The following is a 17,028-nucleotide window of genomic DNA, read 5'->3' as shown; positions in this document are numbered from 1 at the left end:
AGATAATTCAGAGGGGCACTAGCAGTCCAGTAGAGGTAAGAGAATGTTGGCTCCAAAGTTTATTTGAAATTAAAAGCTGAAATCTTCACGTTGTCCACCTCTGATATAGTTCTTTTCATAATGGAAGTTCCCATATTCATACCATGTAATGCTTAGAAGTTAATTAAAAAGTGCTGTTTAAGCTGCTTTGAATCTTCTGTCAAGTTTCCATGGCTTGATGTTGTCTTACAATAAATTACCCATTTTGTATCTTACATCTAATCCATGCCATTTTCTTGGAATTCAAAAAACCTCATTTTATTGCCCCCACCACACACCATCCTCCAAAAACAAAAGTCACATAATATTTTCAAGCATTGTTCAAAAATAAAGCATTTTTGCAACCAATTCTTGCTATGAAACAATATGCACACAAAATGTATTTCTTAAATCCCATAAAATCCTCCAACATGAGGCAAAATGATAGTGTTTAAAAAGTGGCTGCAGACCGCAACATTGTCATTCAAAGCTGTTTTTTTTTTTTGTCCATTTCAGTTCAAAATACTAAAACATTTAATCACTAAAGCATTAAAAAGAATTTACACTCTATTTATTTTGATCAGCTTACCTCTTCAGAAATATATATACCCCAAAAATGTGCATACATTAGCAGCTATAAACATTACATGGCATATCACACTATGTCAGCTTATATGAAAACGTACAAAATGTGAATGTATTCAAAAAACTATTCTGCAGTTACTATCTTTAAAGCAAGACATAAAATCATTATGAAGTCTTGTAAGCATAACACTGTTTCAAACAGAAATAAATATATAACACTTTCTGGTAAATTACAGCAGCAAAAAACAAGAGGCATCCTTTTTTTAAGCAAGACTTTCACCACTATAGCAGCTGTTCAGACCTGAATTCCTCTCACAGCCTGCTTTATATTTTCCAGTAGGGCTTTATTTTCTGGACTCTGATAACGATCTTGATTTGTATACATGTCCGTCAAAGTGGTCACGTAAGCATCAAAATTTTGTTCATTGATTGGTTCCTACGAGATATTAAATAGTAGTTCATATACAACTTTTATTTTCTTAATTGTATATTCATTTAAGCATAACATATTATCAAGGCATAACTGCCACCATTTTTTATAATATTTAAAATGCCTATTTAGTTCTTACTTAATTTTTTTTACAGGATACACCGGAACAGGCCCTCCATGTCTTTGTTAGCAGTTAAATGTATCTTTATGGTTTCTGTGCTGTTACCACAAATATCCAACTGGTTGATGAAACGTAAACATAAAAAAAGACATCTATTGTATGAAGTGAACTGAAGATCTCCAAATTCCTTAACTTGTGCTCTCAATCACTTACCATATGTGGCAGCTGGATATTAGCTAGACTATGAATTAAAGACTGGCTTAAATTGGCCAATTCATGAAGAAGAGACTCATTTTGCTGTTCAATTACTTTGTTCTCCTCTTCTATCGTCTTCAGGTTGCTCTCCATTGTGGTAATCTAAAATGGACAAATTTGTGTACAATGTAATATAAGGCAAGCTGTTATAAAGCATGTGCTCTTCAAAGGGAGTAATCATAGAAATACCAGAGAAAGGAGAAAAATATCTATTATTGAAACCAAAAAGGGTCTGAAATTCTTATCATTGTTAAACGCATCTTTTTACAAGTGCAAGCGAATGGCTTGTTTTTTTTAATATTGGCAATAATGAATGAAGTTGGATTTAGTTTTACTGTTTTTGAGATTTTCTTTTTGCACTGAAGGGCATTAAGAAGAACCTTAGTTCTGCAAATTCACCCGTGTGATTTACCAGTTCCACTCCTACAAGCCTAGTTGTCAGTGGTACATTTCTAATATTTTTCACAATACGTATATTGCTAGTTAAGCATGCACAGCTCCATGTCAGTGTTGTCAGTTTTTTGTAATTATATATATATTTTTTCTATCCAAATTCATAGGGCTGCTTTTGAAAGCTGACCAATGTACGTTATTGCAACTGAGTGCGCTGCTGGTGTGCCCAGGTGACGAGACACAAGATAGCTGCAGCCTTATGTTGTGCTCAAGCTAAAAATCATTGTGGAGGCAACTTACCCAAGCTGATGCAGAGCACAGTACTAACAAAGTTGTAAGGATTTCAGACAAGCACTGGCTCATGTTCAGCTATCAAGAGCACATTCAGAGCTCAGTTGTACCTATTTACACTTTTCTTTGTAGACCTGTCTTAACTTTCCACACTGGATGACAACTGTTAACAGCTATTACAAACTGTGCAGCGTGTGTTTGTCTGTGTAGGTTAAAATAGAGAATGGAAAAAGAAGCCAGAGGAATGGAAAAAATGCTAAAGAACACAAAGTTTTAAATTATCAGAATGAGCTTAATTTATTTCTACTTTGCTATAATGGAAAGGATAGAATTTAAACCCACTCTTGGGAACCTGCATTAGCAGGGGAGTAGGACCTCTAGATAATCTCTAGAGGTCCCTTCCAACCCTATAATTACTTTTCTGTAATTCTGTGGTTCTGTAAATACTGAGCTGAAGTGTCTGAGCAGTAACAGCCATGAGAAAGGGAAATTTTAGGTAACAGCTGGCACAATCAGGTTGTTGTTTTATTCCAGACCCAGAGGTTAAGTCTGCTTATGGAAATACAGCCCGTTAGTTTACAGACTTAACTTTGACAAGTGTGCAACTTCGACATGTGGCAACACATAAAACAATCTTTAGGTGGATCTGATTTTGATTACACTTGTATATATAGCAATTAATCCATGCTGTCAGTATTGCAGGAGCTTGATCTGTCACAATTAATTGATTATTAGCTACTCCTACAACACAGTATAGCAGGCAAATACTTTTATTCAGTTTTGGAACTGGGAACATATCCTCCTCTTTTGTTTTGCTTTCAACTTTTGCATACTAGAGAGCAACTCCATGCAAATACAAAACATTTTCTGTAGGTGCTTGTTAGAGTCAGCCATGCTCCAATATTTACCCTAAAAAACAATTATATATTAGAGACCAATATGAAGAGCCTGATGTCAATGAAAGCTAGTTAAGTATGGCATGATGCTGCTGTCTCACAGTAATTTAAATACCTAGAAAATCTATTAAAAATTATAATTGAGTACTGCCACCTAAATAGATTTTTTTTCCCTTGGGCTGTGTCATGGGAGATGCTGACAATTTGAAAATTAATTACTTGCAGATTTTTCTTTCCCTATCTTATGTTCATGTGTTTCTACTCCTCTCATACTTTTGGAGCTGCAAGTTAAAAATCAAACAAATTTACTAAAATATCTTAAATTAAAAATGTTTTGTTCCAAGTCTTATGCAAAAATGCAGCTGGTATAGGAAAGTGTTATTAGTGTCCCAAATGAGATAAAGTCTGTAATACAACTTCCCACTGTTTTAAATATGAAATATTCTATGATGAAGTCTGTAATACAACTTCCCACTGTTTTAAATATGAAATATTCTATGTGGAAGAGAAGTCCTTGTTGTAGGAAAAACTTTCACTGGCACGTAAAATCATACAGTATTCAAGACCTCAAGAAACACGACTTTTGCTATTTATGGTGTTCATAAAATTAACACTACTTTCTCATTGTATATACTTCTGTGAAGCTTTACTGATATCTAGATGATTTTCTAAAGATTTATCAGTAAATATTTTGTCATGCTTAATATAATTTCAGCGTTCTAAAAAGAGGGAACTGTTGACTTGGATATAATCTTAATAGATTGACAGTGACTGTGATGTAACTGTGTTGGAAATGTCTTCAGGAGAGTGTCATAACTCTTAATTGAAGCCTCATGTAAGTAAAAGAAAAGAAAAGGTAGCTTAGAACCTTCCAGTTTCAAAACTCACTAACAAATTCTGCCAATGTTGTATTTAAAGATTTTCTGCCACTGAGTAGTCTTCTTGCCCTCTTTTTTTTCCTACTTGATCACATTAGAAAATTGTAAAACATCCATAAAATCCTATCAAGATGAAATAATGGCAGAGAACCCTGAATAAAACTGAATTGAGGTTTCAATACCAATTCTGCTACTATTTGGAAGTCAAACAAAAACACGCTGAAAGGCCACATTCTTTCTCTATTTTTGAGTATACAAGATGAGGACAATGGAGACTGTATACTTCTCTACAAGCAATAGGCAAAGCAGTAGCAAGGAACAGCCATCTCTACTTCCATTAGGTAGGATCAGTGTGACTTTAATTATTACCATCATGGGAGTAAAGGCTGAAAAATACTGGGAATGGCAGTAAAGCTCTCTGTAGCTGTCTGTACTCAAATCATGGGAATAAAACAGCACCAAAAACTATGCTGGACTGTGGAAAATGTCAGGGAAGGAATTCAATTTATTTCCTTCCTCTGCCTTTTCCATCCAGCATTAGGACTGAAAAGTGAGAATAAAGTGAGGTTTTAACATCAGTTTCTCCATGTTTTCAACAGATTTATAGGGAACCTGAAAGGAACTAAGCTGGATCTGTGAAACCACTCTCGCGGCCAAGAGCTGCTCTACGTGATGAAGTGTAATAGGTACTCCTTTCCATATCTAAGTTTCCTTTGTAAAACAAACCTGAAAAAAGCCACATTGTTCATTTGGGCTCCTTCACCTTGTGACTTCTTATGTTAATGACTATGATCTAACCTAATAATTTAACTACTATTAGAAATGTATACGTAGCTTTCATTATCAAGGGGAAATACAAAGCTGACAGGTCATGCTTTTGTCATTGTTTTTGAAAGTATAATTAGGTAGGGCTCTTTTTTTTAATGGTGGTTATTGATGTGGAAATTGCATTCTGAATATTGTTTTCTGATTTTATAAATGGCTCACATATTAGTATGTGAGGAATACAAAACACTACAATATATTTCCCCTATTTCTTTTAATCAGTCATGTAGGAAAAGCAGCTGAATTTAGGGCTTCATAAAACTGTTACCTGAGTTCTGAGTTTAATCATGTCAGCTTCCATCTGGGAGTTGGATTCATTTAGTTCTTTGATTTCTTCATCTAACTGTTTAATTTCTTCATCATTTTCTATACCTATGCGATATAAAAAGAAAAGATGCATTAAAATACCAAAGCTTTAAATCAGAGTTCAGCAAATTAATTACTTCCATATTTGAAATATAATTTACTTCAAGTAAAAGTTTTAGAGAAAAAAATATAGAAGAAGGAAATGCTCTTCAAACTTGTGTTCTGAAGTTAAAATGTTAAATACATTTTCCACAGCTTTTAAATCAGCAATAATTTTCCAGCCCGTGTTATGAAAATGCCTGGAGAATCAGTATGTCACAACTTTCTTTTTATACACTCTGATTTTAACACTGCATTAAAAGAAAGGCACCTGTAACAACAAATTCTGCTCCACATCTTATTTAACTTATTTGAAGGACTATCCTAATTTACAGATATTCTGAAGGAAAGAAAATATCTTAACATGATCATCTTTCCATAGCACAGTGCTGTCAAAATCATTTCCCAACACAGTAAAATTTTGTTGATGCATTAGGATATACTGCAATTCTGCTGTTGCTTTTAATATTTGCATGGTTCAGAAGAGTGTTATATAATGATATCCAGGGCAATTTGCAAAATGGAAATGATTTTTTACTTTTATGGCTTAAATATTTAAAGAACTGGTACCTATCTCTTTAAGAATTCAGAGATGAATAAACTCTGTAGTTTTATTTATTCATTTAATTATCATAGCAAAGCATATAACAATTCTAGGAAGAAATGTGTCTGGTTTTGCTAAAGTCTTAAGTCCTAAAACTAGAGAATTTGTGTTCCCATTGGCTTGCTCTTACACATCTTTTCCCACTATCCCTCACTACAACAGGAAGAATGCCGTGTGTCTCTGTAAGCATCCCAAATGTCTGTATCCCATTCCTGAAGGCTTTCCTCATGGATAAGGCATGTGGTAGAGAAAATTACGCCCAGACCTTTACCTCCCTGAATAGTAGCAACTGAACCAACACATTCTCTAGATGTGCTGGCAATGTGGGTTGCAAAGGCTCTTCAGAAAGCTTTTTCTATAAATGCTTTTTGGCTCTGAAATACATTTTATGCCAGCATTTAAGAAGGCAGCATATTAAGCATGGACAGTCACAGATGAAGTGACTATGTCAAGTTCTCCAAGAAAAATTAGGACTTAGGTACCTCCCAGACAAGACATTTATGCACTACCTATCTGAAGCCCCTACAGTTTGCTTTATTTGCACTTCAGGTACTGAGGTAGCATCTTTACTTTCATTGAAGGTACTTGCATCATCTTTCCTGCAACTCAAATTTCCCAGGAAAGACTGCAGATCATTGGATACGAAATGGCACGAGAAGTTACAGAACTCCAACTCCAAATCCGAATTCAAAGGACCTCATAAGGACTTGACACCTCTGGAAATAAATTCTTTTCGTCCTTTAAATCCTTCAACAACATAAGGTCACCCATCTGCCTTGGTGAATGAGATATGAATCAGAGGACCAGAAAATTACAGTGGTGTACTCTACTTTGAAATATTTTAGAGTTATTTGAATGTAACATCCCAGGCTGACTCACTCCACTACTGGCTCAGATTTCCACAGCTCAAAGCCCAGTTTAAATTCTACTGACCTTGAATTCCCAGTTTATACGATGGTTTACGCACAGAGAAAAAAGAGCCCATAGTGACAACTTTAGCTACCAATGAAATATTGTATTAAAAGGTAATGATTAAAAATTTACCATTACTGGCCCGCTGCTTTATTGTTAGCATTTGTTCTCCAGACAGCTTTGCTTTCTTCATTGCTGAAGTAGCTCTGGGACATCCTGATAAACTGTGAACATTAAAAGGCTTATTAATTTTGATAGATATTTGAAAATAAATCTTTAATCCAAAGCTGTGACAGAAAACAGTATTAGAGATGAAGTTTATTGTCATTGCCCGGTACTGAAAGAGTGTGCTAGTCTAAAAAAAAAAAAAAAGAAATTAAAAAGTCTTACCAGTAGTTATTTCATGATTTTATTCTTCCACACAATTTCTTTTTGTGTAAACTCTAACATAAAAGTCAGATATATCATGTAAAGATATAAGCCAAGGAACAACAGTCCAATTTTCTAATGCTCTTCTTCAAAATTTTTATTTTAAAAGTAGTTACTCCTCCACTTCAAATTCACATGATACCTCTCTGAACTTCCACCCATGTTAATTAATAGTCAAACATTTAATTAATTGATGTACATCAAAACAATTAACCCTTACAGACTATGCTTCTCTTAGTGAATATAGTGTACTGAGCTGAGTAAATTGCTCTTCTTTAACTGCTTCTTAAAAAAAACAGTATCCGTGTGTCACTTTTCTGTTGAAGCATAAGAAATGACCCAAATGTTCCCATAAAAATGACTTTCCTTAGAATATGAATCTCTTAAAATGTATATTTGATACACTTACAGATGGAGACTCAGTTACTGCTTGTCTCTCATGTTGTCAAAACTTTAACTTTTAATTACATCATACAAAATAATTTGATGTCAAATGCAATCTCAGCAGATTTTGTTATGGGAAATGCTCACTATTTTTATGTAATTATATACATCAAGCAGTCTGTTCTTTGTAAGTCACATCCTTAATGCATATCACAAGTAAGATTAAATATATATTCAATCTGATTGAAACTTCTGAAACTTACTAAACAATTCCATACTCCTTCAGGACTCAAGATTTTATAAACACTAGAACTGAAAAATGTTACACACATGTCACTGCCTCCTGATAAGATCTCTGCAATATGGAGCAGGTTTCTGCGAAAGATATTTTTGAATAAAAGCATTTACTTAGGTACAGACCCAACTTCCCATACAAAAAAAAAATTAAGTAAAATACATAATTATTTAGAATTTTTCTTTAAAAAGCCTGGGCTACTATTATCAAGTGCAGGCATTTAGAAAAGGCAATTTTCCCAGAAAAATGTTTAAAAATTAAATTTATTTCCTCAGAAGAAAAATCGGTGTTCAACATCCAGACTTGTTTCTGAGAAGATACATAATAAAACAACCCTGGCAGTATCAAGAAAGCGCATGACCTAATACCTTTTCACTATTGCCTAAGTAGTAGGATAACAGTATTCCAAGCTCTACTCCAGACTCAAGGCTTGACCACATAAAAACCCTCCTCTTAAAGTGACAATGGGAGTGCTGGGGAAGATTAAAGAGAAGGAGGTTGTGTATTTTGGGAAAAACAAACAAACAAACATCAGTGCAGGGAAAGGAATTAAAGGTAACAACAGTATGTGCATTGCAACAATTACATTAGTTTACTCTTATCTTGATCCTTAGCCTTTTCCTCTCCAAAAGCTTTAATAGCTGTTCAACCAGGGAACTCCTTAAAATGAAATTCTCTCTCAAAATAGCCCGTAAGTAAAGCTATTCCAATGCTACACAGAATTGGATGCTAGAATTGCATGTATCTGAAACCCCAAAATAACAAAACAAAGTGTAATCACAAGCAGCAGAAATTGATATTGTGTGCCTTCATCCAAGGTTTTGTTCCTCATTAGTCATCTAATATAACAGATGGAAGAGAGCTTTGACTAAAAGGGCTTCTTTCAATGATAGTGCCCAAACCACTGACTACAGCCCATTTCTTCCTTTGACCTCCCTACCCCTTATGCACACAGTTTTAACACATGCACCACTGTACTTCTATGATTACCTTTAGCTTGTTAGGTTATTGCTTTTAGAAGAAGTCATGAATGAACAGAATCTCCTGGCTTTTCCTGCAGCTTTGATTAATTTAAGGGAGCATTTTATACTCCTAAAGGCACCAAACTCAACACACAGAAAGTTGTCAAATTCAGACCATGCCATCAACCTCCTCTGCAGGTCTTTATTGGCAAACCTGTCTCCCCATTAGCTCCATACTGTATTGTAACTGGTTTTGCAAGTCAGCATTATACCAGAAGTGGAATGCTGTACAACAAATGAACATCACAGAGGTATACAGTTAACTAAAAGCTTCAATTGAGGTCCTAGTGAAACTGAGAGTAGCTCCAGATTTCTAGAAAATATTTCTATAGAAAATTGAAGACATAATACAAATGGTGGAGGAAAAAAAAACACAGGTATGATCTTTTTTTTTGTCTCAAATATCCTTAGATTTTATTATACACAAGTAAATTCCATTTCAGTTCTTTAAGAATGTACTGGTTTTAGAGCTAATTTTCTTCATAGTAGCTAGCCCTACTATGCTAGCTATATACTACGTTTTGGATATGTAATGAAAAACACATTAGTGGCAATAACACACTGATGCTTTAGTTCTTGTTCTTTCACAGAGCCAAGGACTTTCCTGCTTCTCACATTACTCTGCCTGTGAGTAGCTAGGGGTGTGCCAAGTGGCTGTGAGAGGACAGAACCAGGACAGCTGACTCAAACTGGGCAAAGTTATATTCCATATCATATGACATCACGCATAGCAATGAAATTGGGAAGAAGAGAAGAAAAAGGTGTGTTTGGCATTATGGCACTGTCTTTCCAAGTAACTATTATGTGTGAAGAGCTCTGCTTTCCTGGAAAGGGCAGAATATCTGCCTGCTGATGGGAAGTAGTGAATTAATTTGTTGTTTTGTTTTGTTTTGCTTGTGCATGCAGATTTTGTTTTACCTAGTAAATTTTCTTTATCTCAACCCATAAGGTTTTTCAAATTTATTTGCCTTTTCAGTTCTTTTGCTCATCCTATTGTGGAGGGAGTGAGTGGCTGTGTTGGATATAGCTCTCTATTGGCTCTAAATCTCAACAAAGATTTAAGGAAAATGAGTCACATATACCTGAAAAATAAAAAATAAAATATAAAGACCAAGACAAACAAGCTAGCTAGTAATTCTGATAAGGATACTATCAATTTTAAAGCCTGTCACAGATTTTTCTGCTACAAGTCAAATTACTGTGTATGTGTATTCTTGCTTTGGTTTGTTTTTTGGATTTTAAACAAACCTTCCACTGACTAGTACACAAAAGTCTAGAGCTTGTTCATTCCAGTAAAGAACTCATAAAATTAATCACCATTATCTCACTTGCCACTGCCACTATTCTCATTATTCTCATACACATGAAAAATAATGCAAAATAAAATACAAGCATAGTTGAGCTTTTATTTTTCTCTATTAAAAATGAATAAGGCTTTCTAACAACATGCTGGGAGTATGGTGTAATAAACAGTCTACACATAACGAGGCATCATTTATCTCTGTTTGACTGTGGATGCCCCAGGGCTTGAAGCTCCAGCATTTCAGGTGGAGCTGTGAGAAGTGCAATACTCAACTCCTGTCTCCCTCCGAATTCCTGATTCAGCAGGAGCTGAGATTCTGCTGGTGGTCATCAGCAACTTGTCTCCTTGAGATGCCATACTTCTTGGCTTTGAGTTTCTACTATCAGTTCTTTAATTTGAGAAAGAAAAGTGCAGTGTGGTAGGTAATCCTTGAAAGTGAGCCACTGCAACAATTTACAGAAAACCTGTGAATAAGTGAATTAAACTGTCGAATTAAAGTGACCTGGGGTCATGTCCTGCAAACCGCCTGTAAGGTGTGTGCTAAAATTTGAGCAAGCCTCAATTTTTGCTGCTTGGCTGTGTATATCTGACATTGTTTATATCAGAAATTTGCTTTTGTTGGGCATAGGTGCTAGATAGAGAGGTGCATGATTGGGACATACACATGCAGGTTTTGCTTTACAAGAATGGCACTGTCGATGCAATAGACATTTCTATACACTATACTCCTGCATTAATTGGGGTTCTTTTTTTCAGGAACACTTTGCAAACGGAGGAATGCAGAGGTAAAGTACAAGTAGCTTCACAATCCACAAAATAAGCCCAATCCATACAGAGTTACATTTGCATTTGGCCCAACTTTAATGAAGAGTAGCGATTTACAGAAACCCAGTCATCTAAGACGTATGCAGAAAGACTACGTGCAAAAATTAGGATAAAGTGCATATGGTCACTGCATTGTTTAAGAGTTGAATACAATGTTAAGAATGCATTTTCTTCTTCTTTTTTAGTAGTCTATGCATTGCAACCAATGCATAGTCATATAATCATTAGATTTGAAAAATAAAGTTGAATTGGTCCCAAAATAAAAGAAAAATTACCAGGGCAAAAAATTTGAAGGAGATTTCTCACTAGTAGTTAGTACACATTTACAAAAAAAGTCTAGTTTGAAACAATGAAACATGGGCTAAAATGCTGAACTGTATCAAGAATATAGTAGCGCTATCTTTGAGGGTACAAGGAAGAAAAGCCATCTGAATGGAGGGATCACTGACCAAGTGGAGGGAGTAATTGCCTGGGTGACTGAATTTAGTTATCACTTTTTTTTTTTTTTTGTCTCAGCAGACAGACATAGTCTGGTTGCTCTTCAGGATAAAGGAATTGTACTTTTCCCGTCAAGTGAAGAAAACATTCTTTGAGTAGCAATTTGGGGATGTGCAAAAGTAGGAGACATAGGTCAAAATAAAATGCAGCTTTTGTATTTGGTCTGTGAAGTGCTGAAGTTTACAGAGAAAGAAAGAACAGGAAGTAAAGAAACAAGACGCTTTATCTGGAGTAATAACAAAGTATCCTGAGGGCTAATTTTATAAAATTTATAAACACCTTTAAGATTCATTTATAAACACTTAAAGATTCACCATCATTGTGGGATTTTTGTTTTGCTGTTTTTTATTTGTTTTGGTTTTTTTTTTTTTTTTTTTCTCATTTTTGGTATTTTTGGGGAAAAGTTAAGAAAATGAAACTCTTTTCCTGTTTATTAAAAGTAGCATCATCCATAGAGAGAGTAAAGAAAGGAATATGTCCCAGGACCTCTGTTAACTACAGATAGATCCAAAACAAGCCCCAGAGAAAATCCTTTTGAAATGCAGCTAAATACAGATCACAGTGAAAACTACTGCTTCATTTTGCTAATGGAAGAAATCTTACTCTTCTGACTAAGCTCCAGAGCTGTTTGGTAACGTTTGAAGTTCAAGTTAAGAGATCAAACTCAATGATCAAAGTGACCCTTTCCTTGGTTTAATATTAAATCCATGAGACACTCATTTTTTTTTTCTATGTGGAAGAGTACCAGCTGTAGAGATTCCCTTATTTCCATGAGTAAATTCTGCTATTCACCTTTAAGGATGAAATACTCTGAGAACAGCACCAGCAAAGATGAAAGGAACCCTCCATGGCTGAGCACTCGTTTTTATTTACATTCAAGCGTGATTGGCCTCTCCCCAGCTTCTTACTGAACTGTGAAATAAAGGGAGCCCTGGAGTGTCAGTGATGGAGAGGTTCTGCAAACAAGGTAGTTCTGTTTGCTTGGAGATTACCGGGACTCATGTAGGAATCACATCCCCACCAGCCACACAACACCAGCTGCCTTTGTGCTGAGTTGGAAGAAACCATCTCTTCAGCTCAATTTCATAATTCTTTACGCAGAAAAAAATAATTTCTGATTAATGTAGTGGTTTTTAAGCCTTATTCTCTGTTTAAAGCATTTTTGGTGTACTTACAACTCACACCTAAATGCTAGTGTGGAAACTTTCACTTAAGTTTTCAGTCATGAGGGAAAATGAGACTAAAATCCTGATGTATTAAGTAGCAGTTGCTACAGCAAGATGGTTTACAAAGCTGCTGAGGAAAGTAGCTCAGATTTGATTTTTGTTTAAATAAATATTTGCTTTGGTTCCAGAACTAAAAACACTTAGAATATTACCTAAGTGGCTAGAGAAAAAATATAGCCTGATTAAAACTAAATGTAAACTTCTTGATATCATTTTAATTATAATTGATCATTGTTTCAGAAAGACTTCCTGCAAATAACAACTTTCTTAGTTTGGAGTGGGAGGGTTAAAGTAGTGCTAAAATCTGGTTGGTCAAGCAACACACAGACAGCTGCAGAGTGAATGGCCATGATACACACAAGCTGAGAGAGCTTTATTTTTTTGAGTGAATCTCAGAATGCTGGAATTGCAAGAACACTGCTAAAGTTGTCCTTCAGCTGGGCATATTTAGTCCTGTGGCAAATCTACATGATATTTTGCTAATTTAAGATGCTTAGTCAGTAGAGGCTCTGTAGATGGGCTTTTCATACATGCCAATGAGCACTGACCTCTATCATCCCCGAATAGAGAAAGGGTTTTTCCTGGCTGCCCAATGATGTAATAACTGTTAAAAATCTTGCATAGCTCTCAAGCAAAAGAGGAAACATTGCAGCACATTAGAGGTGTGAAGGTGGCCCTGTAAATTATGGGGACAATGAAGGCACTTAACAGAGCACCACTGATGACAGTTACCCAGAGGTAGGGGCCCAACTCTGGTTAGTGCAAAGTTTATCAGTCTCTCTACTGTCCCGTTACAGCACATAACAGTACAGCTGATTTGAAGACTGGTAGGTTTACTGGTAAATCAAATAGTGTTATGAAGGTGAAGACTTGCATATGTGTAATAGGTAAGGTGTATCTCTAGCAACATACCTTTGATTATTTTTTGTGAGTAGCCAAAAAATTTCAAGCAACTTGTTTAGTGACCAAGTCCAGCTAGAAGCACAGTTTCTCTACAAACTTCACCAGAGAGACAGCAGAACTTTGAAGAGGAAAATTTGTCCCACCTGTAATCTAAAAAGCCATGCAGTGATACCTACTTTTTTATGGGCTGTGTCTATAACGAGGACAAACAAGCTTATAACCAGAGAGCTTCTGCTAACTGCCTGAAATCAAGGAGATGTCATGCTGCAAGCACATGTACAAATTACTACCTACTGTCATTAGCCAGCTCTGTGCAGCTAAGTGATTTTTCTTGCTTATATTGTGCAGTCTGCTTTTTCTAATATGAATTTCATATTATTTTCTCCTTGACTTTCCCAAGGTAAATAAGCCTCTTAAGTCCTTCTAGATTACCTCTCTGTTAGGGGTCTATCAGTTTAGTAGACTGTGCATTTGATTAAAATGTTATTCCATCATTCTTCCGGATTGGAATGAAAAGAGCTGGCAGAACTAGCCACAGTTTAAGAGCCTAACTCTTTCAAGGACCAGGCTCTGCTTTTAGTCACTTCTGACTTTTGTCAAATTTTAACTGATTTTACTGCAGTCTTTCACAATAGATGTCTGCCTTGGGCTCATTTTTTTCCCAAATGTTATAGGAAAAAAATATTCCTCAGAATTTATTTGTATACAACTGTTTTGTTTACATTGAAGAGGAAGTGCGAAAAACAATAATTCAGTAAATACTTCTGTTCAAAGTGAGACTTGACGTTTCATGATGTATTTTTCTGAATTTAGAGAAAAATTCTGCTGTCATCATGAAAATGAACATGTATTTGGTGGAATTACCTCTGACAATCTGTCACTGGGACATAAGCAGCATGTAGGTGTTAATATTTGGGTGCCAGATAATTGATTTATTTTTTCTGTATGAAAACTGGGATGCTCTGGGCCTTTCATTACCATCAACCATGTTTAGGGCTGAATGGCACAGATAAGGAGGGTGCTTCTAGGAGCACAGCTCATGAGAGCAGGTGATCTGTTCTGTCAGTGCTCAGGAGAAGCACATTAGAAGATTGATATCTATATTGATATCTATACCACTCAACCAGACGGGACCTAGACACGACCTCAAGCCATGTCCATATGCCATAGCTCAAGCCAAATAACATTCACCCCAACATGGCCTGGGCACCATTTCATTGGTTATCATAGTTCATGGCCACCAAAAACCAGCTTATATAGAGCCAAATTCTTACGTACAGGCACAGATGTCCAAACATGAGATGCTGTATCTTTGGCTCAGTAAAGGTTTCTAGTCTGCTCTACTGCTTTTTTTGAAATAGCATGGGAGCCTGACTTAGCAACTGATGAACAGAAATCCAGATCAGACTATATTGTTTTAAATTTCATATTTTTCTTCTTTTTATATATATTATTATTATATTTAATTGCCATGATCATCTCCTTGACTTCTTAGAAATCTGCTGGCCCATTTACATGTCTCTCATCCCTCAGTAATGTCACCATGATGACACCTGTCCCTGTTAGTTGTAGTTACTGCGAAACATAGTAAGTTTAACTAATTCTTCTGTGCTGCTAAGATTGTATAACTTCCTCCCACCAAAATGAAACGTAGAGCTTCTAGGAAAAAGTAAGAACTAGAAAGAAGAAAAAAATAAATTAATGGTGGAGATTGAATAGGCACCCAAAACCAAAAACAATAAAAGCTTTTAAAAGGCTGGATGTTAGGACATTAAGAAAAAATTATTCTCTGAAAGAGTGGTTAGGCATTGGAATGGGCTGCCCAGAGTGGTGGCTGAGTCCAGGGAGGTGTTCAAGCAATGTTGTACTGAGGCTAATGGTTTAGCAGAAAAATATTGGTGTACCTTTTCAAGACTCTACTTTGGATTAGCCCATAGTGAACTGTGTTATCAGATTACAATATATGTATCTGACCTCATCTAATTTTACAGCATTTTTTCATTCATTTAATAAAGTTTCTGAGTTTCATCTTTGCACTTATTTTCAAATATAAGAAATATGTTTTTTTCTTACATCTTTGAGCTTTTATTTCAAATAAGCTTAAACCAAGGAGCTGACTCTTGCTCTCCACCTAAATTCTAGGCGCTTTCATTTCTCCATGAACTGAAAAGAGTATCTAACATATAGTATCTCAGACAACTTAGATCAACGTAAACCCTACTGTCTATTCATGGGCCTTGATTTGCATCAAAAGCTATTTCAGGTCTAAGGCTCTGCAGAACTGACTTTGTTTAAATAACCGCTGCTGTACTCTTTAATAATACAGCTCAATTCTAAGGGTCACATTCACTGAGCTAATGCTAAGTATTTTCTAGCTTTCAAATTCCAAAACTAAGAAATACTAATGGTACTAAAGGTTCTTTTAAACAGTGTCTGCTTCTAGCAAACATTTAATGAGAAAAATGATCTGCACGTGACAATCTACAGCTCCATCCTTCTTTCCTGACATTTGTCATTTCATTTGTCAAGGGTACCTTGTGAGTTTGGGAGCTCAGAGGTTCTCTGAGGAAGTGCATGAGTGCAGGCATCAGTCTGGTTCTAGCAAGTAGCTGCTGAAGAATATTCCTGTCTTGAGCTTTGTTTTATCTTCTAGCCTGCCTATTCATAGGCTTAGCAATGCAGCTGCACAACTCAGAGCTGAGACCAACCTTGAATTTTCAGAGAAAATAACCCAGGTTGTGGTCCTTCACCTCAGGATGTATACCTGAGTATACTGAATGCACTGCTATTATCTTCCTACAGGCTTTCTGACAGCCTTACAATTAATTAGGCTTTCCTATGTATAATGTGGATAGTCCAAAATAATCCTTTTTTTTCCTAACCCCTTCTAACTTCTACTTAAATTTCTTCAGCAGATAAAAGGCACTAGGTGATGTCTATTACTTTCTTCCATCATACCTGAGCATTCTGCAAACCCAGTTTGCAAATCCAGGGACGTGCTGTTGCTGCTCAAGCATAAATCGTATTCTATAAACTTGCTTGCAGATCTTGGAATTCCACTGTGTAATAACTAAATTGCATTTTCTTATATCCTATTTCATTTACCTATCTACAGACTCTTTCCAATTCATTTTCGTATTAGTAATATGAAACCTTATTTCACACTGGCCTTTCCTTCTGGCCCTGTCTCCTTTGTGAACCATACATAAATCCCTCCTCGTATCCCTTTGTTGCCATTCTTTCCTACACAAAATTCCTTGACAAAACTATTCATCAAAATTTCTGTGGACAGGAAAAGCAAACACTGAACAAGCACATTGTTGGTGCTTTAGTACATAAGATAGGAGTATAGGAGTCTGAATTTACTAAAGTTTGTGACTTTTTCCACTGACTTATTCCTTCTTCAGAGGTATGTATGTACAAATATATAAATTTACAGATACAAATTCCAGACTATTTGATTAACAGTCGGAGCAGTTTTTAATCTAAGTACTGATTTCCCATCTTTTGTGGATCATCTCAAAAGGGCA

At 35.7% G+C, this 17,028-nt stretch overlaps 1 protein-coding gene across 1 annotated transcript in view; it reads right to left on the bottom strand.

The window, feature by feature from the left end:
• Positions 1 to 898: 898 nt before the first annotated feature.
• Positions 899 to 17,028, bottom strand: part of MYT1L (myelin transcription factor 1 like) — a 130,468-nt gene continuing 114,338 nt past the window's right edge. Inside the window, exons 18-21 of the mRNA XM_042885470.1 lie at positions 6,746 to 6,837; positions 4,961 to 5,064; positions 1,368 to 1,511; positions 899 to 1,039 (exon numbers count right to left, since the gene is read on the bottom strand). Coding sequence (XP_042741404.1) covers positions 899 to 1,039; positions 1,368 to 1,511; positions 4,961 to 5,064; positions 6,746 to 6,837 — 481 coding nt within the window. The remainder of the gene's footprint in view (positions 1,040 to 1,367; positions 1,512 to 4,960; positions 5,065 to 6,745; positions 6,838 to 17,028) is intronic.

This window comes from Lagopus leucura, unplaced genomic scaffold, assembly GCF_019238085.1.
Source record: "Lagopus leucura isolate 7727_CA_CO unplaced genomic scaffold, USGS_WTPT01 Super-Scaffold_73, whole genome shotgun sequence".
Classification (NCBI taxonomy): Eukaryota; Metazoa; Chordata; class Aves; order Galliformes; family Phasianidae; genus Lagopus; species Lagopus leucura.
Note: the sequence above shows the minus strand (reverse complement) of the source record. Positions and strands in the feature narration are given on the sequence as shown.